General features: G+C 42.0%; 1 protein-coding gene across 2 annotated transcripts; it reads left to right on the top strand.

Moving 5' to 3' along the window:
* The first annotated feature begins 3,452 nt into the window (after positions 1-3,452).
* SEC61A2 (SEC61 translocon subunit alpha 2) lies at positions 3,453-17,845 on the top strand. Of its 2 annotated transcripts, XM_038153561.1 has the most exons (13): positions 3,453-3,737; positions 5,237-5,304; positions 8,104-8,250; positions 9,102-9,167; positions 10,619-10,697; positions 12,348-12,479; positions 12,619-12,728; positions 13,374-13,527; positions 14,471-14,631; positions 15,648-15,845; positions 16,058-16,249; positions 16,389-16,465; positions 16,769-17,845. In XM_038153561.1, exons 5-13 carry the CDS (start codon positions 10,637-10,639, stop codon positions 16,953-16,955), a joined length of 1,272 nt encoding a protein of 423 aa, XP_038009489.1. In that variant the 5' UTR covers positions 3,453-3,737; positions 5,237-5,304; positions 8,104-8,250; positions 9,102-9,167; positions 10,619-10,636; the 3' UTR covers positions 16,956-17,845. The 2 variants fall into 2 exon arrangements, with proteins under 2 accessions (XP_038009489.1, XP_038009488.1); XM_038153560.1 differs by lacking the exon at positions 8,104-8,250.
* The last annotated feature ends 106 nt before the right edge of the window (positions 17,846-17,951 follow it).

The following is a 17,951-nucleotide window of genomic DNA, read 5'->3' on the forward strand; positions in this document are numbered from 1 at the left end:
GAATGTTGTGGATTATCTCTTTTTTCTTTCCTTGAGGACCAGGAACGCAATCTGTTGTGGCTGTTGGTGCTCTTCACAGGGTATGAGTTGTTAAAGCAGGATTTCCATTGGGGGGACCATGCAGGATGGCTCCTGAAGGCTTCAGGCGCCACTATTTTTGTCACCCAGTGGGTGAGAAATCCCAAGGAATGGTTTCAGCATTCAGCATTTCCTTTCTCTAGATGACACAGCTGTCATCTAGAGAAAGGAAAGCAATCAGTCTTTATTGAGAAACGAAGGATAAAGGACCAAAACATTGAGGTTAAGTGGGAGACTAATGAAACCAAATGGAAGACAGGCATCCCAGGCTGACCCCAGTGTTGACTGCCCCACAGCAGCATTCCTGCCACCACAGGATTTCTCCCAGCATTTTTCCTTTCCTGGTTTCAGGGTGAAGTTGGCACCTCCTTGCTCTTCTCAGTTACCTGTGCAAGCAATGCTTAAGTAATCCAAACTCACTGTGAGCCAAAGCACTTGCAGATGGAAAGTCATGGTAGGTGAGAAAAAGCAGATCACAGGTAGGGTGTGCATTCACTTGGAGAGACAGCTTCCAAATTCATCTCTGAAACCTGCTTTAGTACTTCATCCTACTTAATTGACATACTCATTCATTCATTAACTCCATATGACCCAGAAGTTACCCCTGTCACCTCTGTTCTGTGATGTTTCACATCACTGCTTTAGCACATCCATCACAGCCACATGAAGTCATGTTTCTCCCACTTTGCTCTGGCAAACTGCGCGACCTCCTGCACATCCTGAACAGCTTTATCTAATCAAGGCATATTCTGCTTTAAATTTCTGCTGATAACTAGGAAAAGGAGGCTGAAGAGTAGCGTTGCTTTGGCTGCAGCTGTAGCCAAGGAAGTTGTAGAGTGCAATCACCAGCCTCGACTGCACACTGATGATTACATAAACCCACAGTTTTAGTGCACACAAGGGAAGAACAGAGCCCATGTTTCGAGTTTCACGTGGCCCAAACCTGACCTTGTTACACACCGTTCCCCCACAGGCTGTGCAGGTCTGGTTATCCAACCAAATAAAGGATGCTCAAGTGTTCTGACCCTGTTTGATCCTCCTGGTGGGAGACAAAGCAATTTCTGTAGTGCTGCTTGGCTCAATGCCCCCAGGCCCCTTGGTGTGCCACAGAGCTCCCCAGGGATCCTGGGGTAGGAAGGGAGAGCTTGAGCATTTCCTCAGTCAGCTGCCACAGACTGCCTGCAGCCCACTGCTCTTGCATGATGGATAACAGCTCCCAGGAGCAAAGCAAAGTGTGTGCTGACTGAAGGGCTGACATTTTTTTTCTCCCAGCAATTCTGGATGCACACATTCCATCTGCGTGCCTTGCTCTTCTCTGCATGCCGGCTTGGACATCCTGCACAGTGCTGGATTGCTTTTGCTTTGGGGAAAAGAGAAGCAGAAATTAGAATAGAACCGTAGATATCCTGAGTTGGAAGGGACCCACAAGGATTGAGTCCAACTCCTGGCCCTGCACAGGACACCCCAAGGGTCACACCATGTGCCTGAGCTGCTACTCAGGCTGAGTGAGTGGGTAACACAGTAGGTCCCAGTCCCTGGACAGGAAATTCTGTGGGTCATTAACACAAGGAGAAGTGAGCCTTTATCTGCTGTTAGATAGCAAGGAGCTAACTAGAGAGAGAGAGAGAGTTACAGCATTTGTGCATTGTGGTGTGTCAGGATTTTCAGAGAGAAGTGCAAGACTAGAAGGAAAAAAATAAAGACATGGAAGTAATGAGCTGTTGAGCATTAAAGGCAACAAAAGCTCTCAGAAAGAAAACACACCAGGAAAGCATATTAAAACAAGTATTTTAGTACCAGTGATGTTAGTTCAGATTTAAAAAATACAGTCTGAACTTGAAAAGTTCTGAACAGAGTGGTATTTTGAATAATCAAAGAAAATACTGCATTTTTATTTTTTTTTACTTCTGTCAGTGAAGAAGGTGACATAGAAACATTTGTTCAGCACACCTGAAGTGGTGTATCTGTGTCAGTATGGACTGAAGAAACCTCCTGGACCTTTTATCAATCACCAAAACAGTGGCCAGTGACTTAGAGAGAGGAGGGTTTGCTAACAAAACCTGTAATTTAATGAACTTCTCAAATAAGTATGGCTAAAAATCTGAATGAAGGGTGATTACAAGAAACTTCCTGAAGCTCAGCTACTAACCCAGCTATTTGGAGATTATGATCTACAAGTACACTGCCAGGCACGTTAATTATGGGCATTTGTCAGACTGTACAAGAACTCTAGGAGAAAGTAATTGCTATGGAGTTGCTCATTAGTATTTGTTAAGTTATGAGTATATAAAGCTGGAAGAAAAAATTTTTCTAAGTGATTTCAGATAAGGGAAGCTATTGAACAAAGTTGTTTAGGTATTGTAGTGAGGTCTTAGTTAAGAGGATTTCTTAGGGAATGCAGAGTGCAATTCAAAACATAGATTCAGAAGTTTTGGAGGAACCCTAATGCTTCACACAGTTCGTGTTCTCTTTTGGTAACTTAGCCTAATACAGGAAGAATTCAAGGTTGTGCATCAGATTAGGTATTCACAAAGAATAAATACAATTTTTAATGGTCATATCTAAATCTTGCAGTAAATTCTGATGATCCTAATTTTATATGCCGTTGGCTGTTGTAATTGAGAGCTCTGTAGGCATGATACCTGTTTTGGTGATTGCGGGATGATATTGGAATAGGTTTTCAGGTTCACTTCAGAGAATCACAGAATCACAAAATCAATTAGATTGGAAAAGACCTCCAGAACCGCTGAGTCCAACCTGTGACTGATGCCCACCTTGTCAACCCAAACATGGCACTGAGTGCCACATCCAGGCTTTCCTTAAACACCCACAGGGACAGTAACTCCACCAGCTCCCTGGGCAGCCCATTGCAATGTCTAATCACCCCTTCTGTGAAGAAATTCCTACCAATGCCCAACCTGGTGCACCTTGAGGCCATGTCCTCTCACCCTGTGGCTGGTTAGCAGGAGCAGAGCCCGACTCGCCCATGGCTACACCCTCCTGTCAGGGAGCTGTAGAGTGATAAGGTCAGCCCAAGCCTCCTTCTCTCCAGGATGAACAATCCCAACTCCCTCAGCTGATCCTCATGGGACTTGTGCTTCAGACTGTTTCCCAGCTATTGCCCTTCTTCGGACATGCTCCAACGTCCCAGTGTCCTTTCACCCTGTGAAATTATCACATCCATCTGTCAATACGTGTGAACTGGGCCGTTAACCAAACACTTCGGTACCAAACCGCTCAGACTGCGCTTTCCACCTGGTACTGCCGTACCAACACCGCCCCAGAGCGGCCGGCGCCCCGCAGGCTGAGCGGGCGAGGGGCGGGCAGCTTCCCGCGCCGGGCGGGCTGAGGCGCGGCTGAGGGGCCGTGCCCGCCCCTCGCGCCGCGCGGAGCACTCCGGGAGCGCGCTGCTCCGCCGCCGCGGCTGCCCGCCCTCAGTCCGATCCCGCCGCGGCGGCCGCCGCTCCGCGCCCATCCCGCCCATCCGGCTCCCCTCGCCTGGGGCAGGGCGCGGGGGGCGCTCCGTGAGGGCGGTACCGCCGTGTCCCCCCCCCCCCGGGCGGGGAGGGACGGCCCGTCCGCAGCGCGCGTCACGTGACGGCGGCGACAGCGACGGTGACAGCGCTGGGACCGCGGCCGGGCCGCCACCGCCATGGGCAGTGAGTGCGGGCAGAGCCGGGAGGGAGCGGGCCGGGACGCGGGGCGGGGAACGGCGGCCCCGGGCAGCACGGGGAGGACGTGGCCGGTGATGCGGCCCCGTGCTCCGGCTGCCGCCGCAGGCAGGGCCGGCGGTGCCGAGCACCCGCTCCCCGCTCAGGGTCGGTGCTGCCGGGCACGGCGTGAGGCCGGGCGCTGCTTCGTGCTGGGGTGTCCTGTTCCACTCTAGCCCTACTGTATATATATGCACTGTGTACACTGCATATACCTCTGGAGCATATATACCCTATGTGCGCGTACATATGTGTGTATAAGTGTCAGAGGATGGATCGGGCTCTGCTCAGTGATGCCATCCAAGACAAGAGGCAAAGGGCAGAAACTGATGCCCAGGAAGTTCCACCTGAACATGAGGAAGAATTTCTGTGCTGTGCAGTGCCCAAGCACTGGGACAGATTGTGCAGAGAGGCTGTGGAGTCTCCCTCCCTGGAGATATTCCAGAAGTGTCTGGACACATCCCTGTGCCCTGTGCTCTGCGATGGCCCTGCTTGAGCAGGGAGGTTGGAGCAGATGAGCCCTGTGGTCCCTTCCAACCATTCCATGATGCTCTGATAGCTTGTTCACAGTGGAGCTGTGCCACCCTCTGTGGACTGAGGTGCACCTTCCAATGAGCTGTGAGGGCTTGGGATACATAGAGGAGACACGTGTCACATCAGAGTATACAGGTAACATGGCCCTACAACCAAAATGTTACTTACAGTGTAATAAATGCATTCTGCGGTGTAATAAATGCATTCTCTTTGAAAAGGAACCAGTGGTGGTTTTTTATGTCTGTCCCAGTGTGTTGGGGCTGGAAATAATGTTCAAGTTTTGGAGGGCAAATTCCCCACCAAACACATATGCTTTGATGATTTTTTTTTTCCTAAATTGATTTCATTTTTTCCCCCAGAAAAAGAGCTCAAACTGTTGAGCTTTTCTGTGTTTTTAAAAGGGAAACTGAAGAGAGATGTATTAAAACTAAAATAAAATCCCCTGAAGTTCCAGTCAGAAAAAGTGTTGCACTCATTTAAATTACAATTTCTAAACATTTTTTAACAATTGAATTATTTTTCCAGCTAAATACTTGAATAAACACAAGCTTCTAATCTCTGCATGGATACCTTTTGATGTCAGTGTCGTTGTGTGTTTAACTGGCACAGACTGATACTAGGGCATTTATTTTTAGATGGAATACAATTCAGTTCACTTCTGGTGATACGTACAGCACCACTTCTCTAAAATTATTCCAGCTGTGGAAAAAAGAATGGGCCAAATCTGGTTAGAACAAGAATTCTATGTCACATTTTTGCCCTGCTTTCGGCTGTTTTAAGTAGAAGGTATTAGTTTTCAGACAGTTTCAGAAGCTAAATAAAGTTCTGTGAAGTTTTATAAATTCATAAAAGTTTATTAATATATTTTCTGTCTTCTTTTTTTGTGTGTGTGTGTGTTTGTTTTTCTGGAGCAGTAAAATTTTTGGAAGTTATTAAGCCATTCTGTGCAGTGTTACCTGAAATCCAGAAACCGGAAAGAAAAGTGAGTGCCACATTATGATCTTACTTTTATAAATTCACAGGGGAGGGAATATTGGGATATTCCAGTCCAGGCTCCAATATAGATCCAGACAGGGGGCCCTTAAGTAGAACATATTCTTTGGAGCAGGGGGGGACACATATTAAGGTAAAACATTACTGTGATGATTAATTCTGAGCACCCTTCTGGTAAGTTGTTCCCTTTGGTAATGATGCTAACTAATTTTTAAAAATAACTTTGATTCTAGACTAAGTTTATTTAGTTTCAGCTCCGTGTGATCTATTTTAATGTACTAGGACAGAGTTTTCAAGCTGTGTTTTCCTGTGGATCCCACTGTTGGCTTTGAGCTGGCTTGTATATTACTTGGAAAAGAATCATTCTGTAGATCAGGAAGCACAAATTTGATTCTCCCCTTCCCACAAGGTATTTCCTACACCCATAGCTGTGATTGACCTTGCTGAAGTGGGATCTGTGGTGCAGTTCAGGTAGTTGCCCTGTTCACCTTCTGGATGTGACATGTCTCTTTGATCTGAAGTCAGTGAACTCAGTTCATTTACAGCTGATCTCTCTCTCATCCTCTAGCCCTTGAAACTCCTCCCATTTCTTGGCACATTTTCTAGATTAAAAATAGGTAATTCCTGCAGATCACAAAGAGACCTGCCTTGTAAAAAAAACAAAAAAACTCCAACCAAACACCATTTTTGCTTTCAAAACTCAAGCAAGCACATATTGCCCATGTGACAATCTAATTAGAGTAACAAATTGACTTGTCATGGCTATTGTCATGACTTCCATGAAAATTCCTTAAGAGCTAAATGTTGGGTTTTATATTCTTAAAAGGGAAAACTTTACTGGGAACATGGCACCATCTCAGAGAATCCTCTTTGGTTAATGAGAACTTCCCAAAGGTTAGACCTGGATGTACAGGTGTTTGTGCCAGTGACCACAGCTGAGCCTGCTGAGTTGAATGGAGAAGATACAGTAAAAAATTATGATTATGGCCCTCTGGAATTGATTTTTTCAAAAGACTGGTATTTACTTCCTGTCTCTTTGCTCCATCTAGTTGTTTTCTAGCATCCTTCAGCTTTGGGACAGGTTTCTAAACCAATTATTTAGGACAGACAAAGGCTTTTTCAGAGCAGGAGTCTCCAGAGCCAGACCCCCATGCTAAGGCTTGGATGCACCAGGTCTGGTTGGTAGGTGCCCATCTTTGTTTCTGCAGTGGGGAGCCGTGGTGCAATCTTTTGGTGCTGATTTGTGGCACATCTGTGATTAGTTGGTTACAGCCATCCCATTTTTGTCTTGTGAGATGAATGAGAAGAGAAAGCTGACACAAACCTACAGATACTGATGTCTCTGTAAAGCTCACTGGCAGTTGTTATTTGCCAGAGAGGAAGAGGGGGCTTGATCTGTCCTTGTTGTCCATCATCAGATGAAGGATGCCCAGAGAGGTGCCAAGATTCCTGTCCTGTCTTATTTGGGTCACTTTGTCTTTACTGCTATTTTGGTCACTGTCTAGACTATGGCTGCCAGTTGCCAGCTTTGTACAAATTTAAAGTGAAAACGTAATTTGGAACATCTTTCCTAGCTGAAGAGCCCTTTGACCATTTTCAGTCATGTTCCTTGCTTCTGTGTAGTGTATCAAGTGATCGAGGTCATTCCATGTAACTCTAATTGTCTGTAATTTATTATTTTCTTGCAAGCTGTCACAGGCAGATATGACCAGTAATGGTTTTAGTGGATTGGTTTAAGGCCAGGACAAGAAATTTAGATAACCAATTAGAAAAAGAGATTCATTTTCATTAAACATGTATTGATTGTAAATGAAGATGATGTTTTGATTCAGTTGGGCTCTCACTGAATCATTTTGCTATTCTTGTTGATGAGGAAAGTGGTTTCTTCTGTCTCTAGGGAGTGTTGCTTTTGTGTTTTGGCCAACTTGATTAGCAAAAGTGATTGCTACTTTTGTAGTTAGTAGAATGGGCTCGTATTTCCCTCATGCACAGATTTGCTAAGTAGAACACACTGTTCAGAGCACCAAGATGATAATGCTCAAGTCCCTTCATTTTTACACGATTTAAGAAAAATGTCAAAGGAAGAAAATGTCCAATTGAATCAGATCAGATGGTGAAATTTACTGTCCCTGTGCTTGTTAGCGTTTGTGGCTGGAATATTTTGGTATCACTCTGTATTTTGCCATTCCTGACATATGGGTTTGGATGACTCCTTTTTCTTTTTTGTCATTTTGACTCATAGAGACTGTTTTCCTTGTGAATAACTGCGATTGGGTGATGCAGAATTCCTCTAACACTCATATTCACCACAGTTAGAGAGAGAATCAGAGCAGTTTTAGACCTTCACTGATGCCTCTGAAACCAAGTTTAACTGTGAGGCTGTAGAGATAATTTGGCTGAGCATTTTTGGTTTTAGAAGTCTGTGCTTAAAGTCTGAATTGCGGAGTTCAGACTTGGTAAAATGGGTCAGCACTGCATAGTCTAACACAAGGTATTGTTTGGATTTATTTGCTGCTGTCACTATTTTTCTTTTTATAACTCTGTGCTGTAAGTATTTTTAGCATCTGTCCTCTTTTAAGAGTGAGGCAGTAGCAGGCAATAAATCAAATTACCTGGATTATTTTGCTTCTAAGTGCATGGTTTCACTCATAAAGATGTAGGCTGCATTCTGGGTTTTCTTTGCTTGAGGACCTGTGCTGCTGCTGCACTGGTTTGTAGTTTCTCATTTTTGGGTGTTCTGTACCTACTAAACCAGGCACTAATCCTTTTTCTTGTTACTTCTCCACAGGCAGATTCAGTGGTTGGAGGCAGAGAGCTCCAACCATTTCTGCTGTATCTCTCTTATGTGTTAGTTCATGTCATGTTTTAGTAACTGCTCTACACTTGTCTGCAGTGAACACACTTAACCCTCAGGTTTACAGTCCCTGGAGGAGAGGTGGGAACTTGAACATAACCCTGCATCTCAGCTCTCTCTGCTCTCTTCAAGTGCATTTCTTTCTGTCTCATGCTTTGAGTAATCCTCTGACTCAAACCCAAATCTTGTGATTCTTCTCTTCTTGCACCTGGCACTGATTACAGGCACCTCAAATGTTGTGACTCTGAGATTCTCTTCGGTTAATTAATGACTAGTGATCATTGGTCTGGCACTCTTTTTAAAGTAGTATATAACCTACATCAATAAAAATATTTTGGAGGAGAACAAAGAATATTTAAAGATCATTCTGTGGTGGATGTCCATGGACATAATGATGAGTTTAAAGCTTCCTCTAACACCCTTTGAAGAACTTAATTCTAAATATTTTGAATTGCTGTAGAAAACTCATGGTTCTTCTGGTTTTAATCACTTGTCTTCCCAACAGTTCAATCCCTCTAAAAACTTTATAGTGCTTTAGTTTAATAATTGCCAGCCTTACAAAACTTCTGTTGAAGCCTAGAGCACTAAATACTGAAAATAAGTTTTTTGCATTAATCTTTCATGTTTGCTCTGATAAGTCCATGATTTTAGCCATGCTGTTGCTCTTCTGTAAATACCCACTGTATTAGAATACTGTAGATAAAATATATTCTAGTGACTGAATGTCTGCCAGTCCCACATAACTTACCTTTGTCTCTCTCTCTCTAAAATCTGAAATCATATTAAAAATACATTCCAATGAGGAGTGATGCTTTCTGGTTCAATATCTTTCCATTGAATCCTGAATGATAACAGCATTTAGTACTGTTGTGAGAATGCAGTGGAAGTTCTGCCTACAGTGACCGTGTTTGTGTCTCCACTCTGTCCTGTAGATCCAGTTCAGAGAGAAGGTACTATGGACAGCCATCACACTCTTCATTTTCTTAGTGTGCTGCCAGGTAGGTATCATTGTCATCTGTAGTCAGAAGATGTGTGTTCTCTACATAAAAAGTACCCTGAAAGCATGAGATGTTCTTGTTTCATGTTGACCTACCAGCTTCAGCTTTTGTTTCTGTGCTAACGTATTTAAAGTTCAGTTCAAAAAACCTGGTTCTCTGAAATAGTCTTTAGTGTTGATCGTAGATGTTTTTAGAAACGAATGCTTTATATTTAGTCAGAAATAACAAGACTAAAATATATTTAGTCTTGTTAAAAAGGTCCTATCAGATGATGATAGTGGCTGCAGGGTAAACAGCCAAGGTAATTATTTGTTGAGCAGCATAAACAAGCTGAGCAGTTCAATGCATTGTTTGCCCTCTGTTCATAGCTACATTTCAGTTTTAGCACTCACAAGGGTGAAAACTAAATCAAAGTGACTTTTTACCAAATCCCTCTTCAGCAAGCTGATGGATTGTAAAGATTGCAGGAAAATGTTTTTGTGAAGTGTTTGAAGTTGACATGTAGAACTTGTTTTTTGTGAATATCCTGGTAAAGTTGTGAGCTAAAACCTTTTAAAATATCTGTCTTTGTAAACATTTATGTGATCTTTATTAGTTTTAGGCATTCCTAGAACCTGTGCTTGGCTTGTAAACAGTGGAGCCTTTTTTTGTTTTTCTTTAAAAATCTGGACCCTGAAGAAAACGAGAATCCATGTATTACTTGATATATGTTTTTAAGACCCTATAGACCTCTTGGAAGATTCAAAATGAGCTGTACATTTCAGAATCAGGGTTTTTAGCTTATGTTTATTAATGCAGCCATTCCAGACTGCAGAGCAGTAGTTTAATAGTTTTTGCTTTCAGCTCTGAAGGACTGTTTAAAGGCTAAAACCCAGCTCTTGTACCTATCTGTTTTTTGGAAGGAGGAAGTGGGCTAGAAGAGGAAGGAGGAAGCAGAGCTAGAAGAGCATTTAGTTTATCTGGGTTTACTAGCAGCTGGATGCATGCATAATTAGAATTTTCATCTATATGAGAGATGATAGTAGTTGAATAAGGAAAACAGATGGTTCAGAGTATAGTTTTCAGAAATTGATCCCTAAGATTGCCTGGATTCCTACTCTACTGTTTTGGGGATTAGGAAGAGTTTTAAAGAGCTCAAAATCCCTCAGTATTGACATACAGAATATTGGAAATTTTGTATGAATGCGTTGAGTATTGACAGTTCCATATGGAATATTTCAAAACATACTTAAATTTCTTTTAGGGGTTTCTGCTTTTTCCTGTGGAAGGGTCTTAGTTTAGTCCTCTGAGATGTGCCCCAGTTGGAGGATTAAAAGAGATGGTGTCAATACTTCTAGTTTAATTTAAAAAAAAATTAAACAATGTAACAGTTGAATCATTACATGTTAAGATTTTGTATTAATGCATGCTAATTGTGTGTATCTGTTTAATGCTGTGGTGCACTTCAACAGATCCCTTTGTTTGGAATCATGTCATCAGATTCTGCAGACCCCTTCTATTGGATGCGAGTCATTCTTGCATCAAACAGAGGTTGGTACTCACTCCTTTCTCTGTTTTCTGTTGGGATAAACAGCCCAGGAGGAAAACAGTTGGCTGTTAAATTCCACACCACCCAGATGTCAGGTTGGAACACTTTGTAAAGTTCTTAACACAGATGGAATCAAAATCAGTACTTGAGCAATGCTTCATGTTAGGAATGGGATTTCTTTGAGATGCAGATGAGATTAATATTGATTCACAAGTTTTGGGATGATTCCATTTAGGATTTTAGAGCTGTCTCTTTCTAACTAATATATGGGACAGGGAATCTTCTGACGTTCCAGTTAGGAACTGCACTAATGTGCAGTGCAAGGGTGTTGATTAGGAAATGCCTCACCTGTGCAAATCAGTTACACTTCATAGTAGTTTGGCAGTGTTTTGGGTGAGTAGTTTTCTAGGTGGGAAAGCTGAAGGCAGAGATGATTAGGCATAAACTTTAGCAAAACTAAACGAACACATTTAGGAAGAGTAAAGTGGAACACAGCCAAATGTATAAGATTCAAACTAATGCTAGAAGTCTGAAACTTAAGATGGGTGACCAGTCATGCCTGACTCTAAATGAGGACACTGATCTCATCTGTAGCTTGGAAAATTGGCTGGAAGTAAGAAAATCACTGGAACCCTCTAATGTGAAGGTACTGCTTACTTAGGAATAACTTTTATAAATTTTGTTGTACCAGTGAGGAAAGTAAGGTAAAGAAGTTCTCTACTTCAAATTCTCCTGCAGAGTTTGCAGAATTTGGTGTGTCCCTAGCAGTGTATTTAGTGTCATCCAACAGTGTATGATACTAGATGTGCTGTCCACTACCCAAACAGAATGGTGACAGTGGCCAAGGAGAGGCTAGAGAAGCTGAAAGCAATGAAAAGCAGGAGTGGGAAAGTGAGTTTTCACTTCAGTCAACTGACTGGAGGATGTTACTGGAGGATGTGAGGTGAATCCTAAAGTTTTTGACATCTGATTTTCTGGCTGCTGGAGGAATAGAGATTTCCATGACAGGTGATGTAGTATTTTGCATGGAAACTCCAGAATGCAAGTATGAAAGAACCAAATTATGGTAATTAATTTAATGCTTTCCCTCTTCGAATTGTAAACATTTGGGAGTTGGTACCTCCATGACACAATGCCAGTGAGTTGGCAGAGTTAAGAGCAGCTTAATGATGGTCTTTGTTTTGTTAAGAACTAATCCTAAACTCTCAACTGGAGCCAGTGATTCAAAGGGCAGTGTTCTCAGAAACTGTGGATCTGCAGCGTATTTTTGTGGTCTGCAAAATTAAACTTTTGGAAAATGTGACATTGAAGCACTGACAGAGTAAACAACCAGGGACAAGATGCTGTCCAGGGAAAGGTTCCTTGAGGACGTGCCAAAAAAGCTGAGCTTCAGTGTGCATTGGCCTTCAGTGTTAGTGTAGTTCCACAAAAATATTTGTAATTAAAAGCTACGTGCCTTCAAAATTACAGGTTCTAACACAGCAGCCTTTTGTGAGGCTATAACTGTCTTTGTCTTGTCATACCTGTACAGGAATATACATATTGGAAGCATTATTAGAAATATTTGTTATAGGTCAGGAGCCTTTGAAGAGACCTAATGCTTTAGGAGAGGTGCTGGCATGGCAGTTGTTTTAATTTTTCTGCTTTTCTAGGTACTTTGATGGAACTGGGTATCTCACCCATTGTGACATCAGGTTTGATCATGCAGCTGCTGGCAGGAGCAAAGATCATTGAAGTTGGTGATACTCCAAAGGACAGGGCCTTGTTCAATGGAGCTCAGAAATGTAAGCACTGTTCCAATTGAAATTACTGAGTGTATTTTTAATCTTGGGAAAGCAGTCTGCCCAAGTGATACTAGATATGAGATTTGTTTGGTTGGTGACTTCAGATTTTTTTAAAGGATTTGCTTTCTCTCTGTTTTAGTATTTGGGATGATTATTACCATTGGGCAAGCCATTGTGTATGTTATGACTGGAATGTATGGAGATCCTGCTGAAATGGGTGCTGGAATTTGTCTTCTTATTATAATTCAGGTTCGTAAAGAGCTATTTTGTGTGTAACTGAGACTGGTTAGAGACAGTATAGCTGGAAGGAAAAATCTTTCTGTGTCTGGGTGACTTCAGTTTATTTATTTTTAATGCTGCAAAGCATAATTATTTTTATCGGTGAGAGATATGAGAAAATAATATATGAAACTTCTAAATATTCCATAAAGGAGGAGAATGCTGGGATAGTTAATATCAAAAGTATCTCAGATAGGAGTGGTGCTTAATTGAAAATACAGGAATTGGTGGCTATAAAAAATACAGGAATTCCAGTTGTTGCTCTTCAGTGCTGTGGAAGAGTTCTCACTAAATGGCACAGCTGCAGCTTTGAGACATTCTCCTGCAGAACAGAACAGTAAATGCACAAACTTTAACTGTTTTTTTTTAGAAAAAAGTTATTGCTGAGTAATCTGTTAGCTGTGTCTGCCTTGAAAAAAGGCACTGAGGTCATTGCCAGGTGAGATGTGCAGGCATTGGTATTTGAGGGCTCAGAAACTCTGCATGGATGACATTTAGAAGAAAGAGTTAATGATCACTCTGCAACGTGATGAAAATACTGAAGCAGGGAATTAATACACAACTCTTGACTTGGTTTATTCTTGTTTCTGCTCAGTTTTGTTTCTTTTCTCACAGCTGTTTGTGGCTGGTTTGATTGTGTTGCTGCTAGATGAGTTGCTACAGAAAGGTTATGGATTGGGGTCTGGTATTTCCCTGTTTATTGCTACCAACATCTGTGAGACCATTGTCTGGAAAGCTTTCAGTCCCACTACCATCAACACTGGCAGAGGTATGTGTGCTGTTACAGTCAGTCACAGCATGTTTCAGTGGGTGTATACTACACATAAACGATCAAATTTTTATTGGATGGCATTTTTAAAAAGTTCTAATGTGTGGTGATTGGTTTCTGAAGTCAGTTGTCCAATTAACATTGAAGATGAAAATGTCTGACTTAATGGAGATTAATACAAGTTTGCCTTTGCTGATTTGAAGTGCAGCAGTTGAAATGGGACTTCAGGCCCCTTGAAGGAAAACATTTGGATTTCCAAACTGAAGTCATCTCGTTTTAGCATCACTTGGTCCATGGAAATAGAGAAGATAGGAAATACTGTACACTCTGAGGAGCTGCTTGTGATCCAGATGTTGTTTGTGGCTATAGGATGCTTTTGTAGTTGGTGCCTCTGAATTACTTTAAGCTGGTTTGATTCTTCAGAAGCTGCAGTCTCTTCATTCCACAGCCAGTCTTTGATCTAGTTGTTCTGAGACCCCTGAAATAGCACCTTAAGATACAGTATCAGGAAATTAACTCATATACTGCATTCATTTGAAATCCTGAGCCATGTTTTTAGTTAGCTAGAGTTTAATTCTTAGTAATTCTGTTGCATTTTTATTACTGTTCTTCTAAAAGCTATTTTTCACCTTGTTTACTTCTGAATATCCTCCTACGCCCAGAAAAGAAGGGAAGAGAGTAGTCTTTCATGTGTGTGACTTTGATGATTTTGTTGTGTTTTGTTTTGTTTTTCTAACCAAGAATAATGGTTTTTTAGATAATTCTACATTCCATAACCTAAAAAAGAGTCCTATGTTGTGACATACTTGTTATAACAGGATCCGTGTCCTGTCGTATCACATTTTCTGCGTGTCATACGTAAAATTTCCAGAAGAAAGGTACTTTTAAAAAAATGTTTTTAATTTGGAGATTAACCTTTCTTTCCCTTTCTTGCTTCATGCAGGAACAGAGTTTGAGGGTGCTGTGATTGCATTATTCCATCTCCTGGCCACACGAACTGACAAGGTCCGGGCTTTGCGGGAGGCTTTTTACCGACAGAATCTGCCCAATCTCATGAACCTGATTGCTACAGTGTTTGTGTTTGCTGTGGTCATCTATTTCCAGGTAAAACTCCTCACAGCAGCTCTGCACAGGTGGAAGTGCACGAGCACCCTGGACACTGCAGTCATTGGGAAAAGATGAGAAGGTTTAAGCCAGAGGAACTGAAGTATCTTAGCTTTGAGTAATGAACTCTTTCTATTCCAATGTTGTTATTTCATTAACAATCACCTCTGTGGCAGTAAAGCTTTAAAATTCTACAGCCAGGCCTAGTTGCACTCAGTGTGTAATCTCACATTCCATTGAATGCCATACACACTATGAGAATATTTTTATTAAAATGAATTCTGGTACTGCAGTGGTTGCATCACACCAATAATATTCTTAATATTCATCATTGGCTGAAAAGAATATTTTTGGGCAGAGCTGGAGAACTTTGCCTCTTTTGAGTGTGTAGTTTATTGGTTTTTGCCTAATTTTTTGGAAACATTTAATGTGTGTTTCTTTTTAAATCTAAGTACCTGCTAAATGGGCAGTAAAGGAGGATCCATATGGAGATTTTGGGGGCAGGGACAGCCAGAATGTGATTTTTAAAAATTTGGTTTTAAGTTGTTGAGTCTGAGTTTTGGGGGGAAAAAAGCAAAAAAAAACCAACCAAAAACAGGTTTTCAAGTTCATGTGGCTTTCCTTGGGTTTATTCAGAAAAGGTCCTGCCCCAGAAAACTACACAAGAGCCTGGCTTACACACAAGAGCCTGCTGGTAACTGACTAGTTTCAGCTGGAAGCCATGACAGGCTTTTCTCAACCCCTAAGCTATAAAATGTATTTTACAGGAGTACCAGTTAGCAGATGACAAACCATGTTTATGTGAAATGAATGTAATACAACCAAGCAGTAACACTTTTAAATCCTTGAAATCTGTAATCCAGACTGTAGCAGAAAGCCTTTGAGCTTTACTATCTCAGACCCTGCAGCCCTTGTTTATCTAGCAAGAACTGCATGGTCAGGAATGGCTTTGGGGCATCCTGGGAATACCTTGTGTCTCAGCAGTGAACCCTGGTGCATTTGTGTTCTTTCCCCAGGGGTTCCGAGTGGATTTACCCATCAAGTCTGCACGGTACCGCGGGCAGTACAGCAGCTATCCCATCAAGCTGTTCTATACCTCCAACATTCCCATCATTCTGCAGTCTGCCTTGGTGTCAAACCTCTATGTCATTTCCCAGATGTTGTCTGTTCGTTTCAGTGGCAACTTCTTGGTGAACTTACTGGGACAGTGGGCAGTGAGTATTTTATCATGTTTTAGCTGTGTAGAATTACTGCATTTTTACTTTGATGTGAATCCTTGGCATTTAATCAACTGGAATACTTACTTTTTTTACATTTGTATATAAAAGCTGTTTCAAACATCAAAGAGGAATTCCTCTATTAATACAGGATAGTAATGTGGGAAGTCTGTGAAAAATAACTTACTGCCTTTTTCTTCCCCTCTCAGGATGTCAGTGGAGGTGGCCCTGCTCGCTCTTACCCTGTTGGTGGCCTGTGCTACTACTTGTCTCCTCCAGAATCCATGGGTGCAATATTTGAGGATCCTGTCCATGTAATAGTTTATATAATATTTATGTTGGGATCCTGTGCATTCTTCTCCAAGACTTGGATTGAAGTGTCTGGCTCATCAGCAAAAGATGTAGGTGTTCTACCTTAATTGTTTTCAAACAGTGCTTCTGGTTTAGAACTGACCAGCTACTGACTGATCAGTTTGTCCCAGTAAGCATCAAGTGACTGTGAAACACTGCAGCAGTTTCATAAAATAATGTTTTCTGCAGGTTGCCAAGCAACTCAAAGAACAGCAAATGGTGATGAGAGGCCACAGGGATACATCAATGGTTCACGAGCTTAACAGGTAAGGAAGTGCTGACTTCCAGCTGGATGGTGAAGAGTGCTGGGGAAGTGTCAACTAGAGCAGAGATTGTTGGAAAAACCTGATACCTGTTTCCACTGCAAAAGGGAAGATTCTTCCCATTCAGCTGTTGCCTTTCTTAGTTATGCAAAAGAAGCTACAGCAGCAGATTAGAGATAAAAACAAAAGGACAATACAGATTAAAGTGACATAATGAGGGATTTTGAGTTGAATCTCTTCCATGTTTGTAAAAGAAAGGTACCTTGGTTATTACTTTCATCTTCCCTGTTTTTTCCTTTCTTACAGATACATCCCTACAGCAGCTGCATTTGGTGGTTTGTGCATCGGGGCCCTTTCAGTACTGGCTGACTTTCTAGGAGCCATTGGCTCTGGCACTGGCATTCTGCTTGCAGTCACTATTATTTATCAGTATTTTGAAATATTTGTAAAAGAACAGGCTGAAGTTGGAGGAGTAGGTGCATTATTTTTCTAGATGTCCAAAAATTTCATGGTTTGTGTGAAAGGGAAAGTATTTTGACAACATGCGTCATTTAGTCCAATAATGCTATTTTCTTTTTACTTGTTTTCAAGTGCTACGTGTCCCATTACTGTAATGGGCATTGAGCAATGCCTGTGTGCAGCATTAGTACCAGCTGCCTTAAGAATAAAGTTTACATTATCTTGTTTAAGTATTATCTAGTGTTGCCTGTAATGCTGGAAACAATTCATCTACCTTGCTGTTCAGACACTACAGTGAGATGGTAAAATGTATCAGTTTGAGAGCCGTAACGTCTTTGCACACAGCAGTAAAGTGTTAAATTAACTTCCCTGTCCCTAATAGAAAAAAACAAACCCCTGAGTTCAGATTGCCACGTGCCAGTATTCCTGACAAAATTTATTTGTATCTGTATTTTACATTAATTTTTTATACTTTTTTAAATCGCATTTCCCCACCACTGAACTCAGCACTCCTTATTCCTTTGCTGTGCCTCCACCCAGGCGCCTTTCTCTGAGCTCTGAGGGTGGGCGAGCAAACATTTCCCGGCGGCTGATACTCATCTCACCTGTGAGCTGGCTCTGGGGGGATCTGCTGTGCCCAGGGCAGCCGGGTGCCTGCCCCGGCGCAGCCTGGCAGCCGCTGTCACACCGGCAGGGCAGCCCGGCCCAGCAGTTCTGTTCAACCATGTACTTGTGAAAACTGTGCCACTGAAACTTCATGTCCACTTCGCTTCTGTGAGTCTAAAGAACGAGGCCTGGTTCCTGAAGCAGTTCATAGGAGGGAAAAGGGGGAACAGGGAGTTCCTGCTGAAAATTTGTCGCACTTTACAGCGGCGATGTAACAAATGTAAGCGTTAGACAATAAACTTATTTAATTAAACTCTCTCCTGTGTCTTGGGTGTGCCAGATGTAATTCATGTGCAGTCTTTGGTAATTTCTACAATGCCTTGATAGGGAGGTAGGTCTAGAAGGCTCCCTTTCTTCTTATTTT

This window comes from Motacilla alba, chromosome 1A (assembly GCF_015832195.1).
Source record: "Motacilla alba alba isolate MOTALB_02 chromosome 1A, Motacilla_alba_V1.0_pri, whole genome shotgun sequence".
Lineage (NCBI taxonomy): Eukaryota > Metazoa > Chordata > Aves > Passeriformes > Motacillidae > Motacilla > Motacilla alba.

Excerpts from the sequence above, each read along its gene's own strand:
- SEC61A2 (XM_038153560.1), top strand. Across the intron at positions 15,846-16,057 it reads ACTTACTGGGACAGTGGGCA|GATGTCAGTGGAGGTGGCCC; the intron begins GTGAGTATTTTA and ends TTCCCCTCTCAG. Across the intron at positions 16,250-16,388 it reads CTGGCTCATCAGCAAAAGAT|GTTGCCAAGCAACTCAAAGA; the intron begins GTAGGTGTTCTA and ends TGTTTTCTGCAG.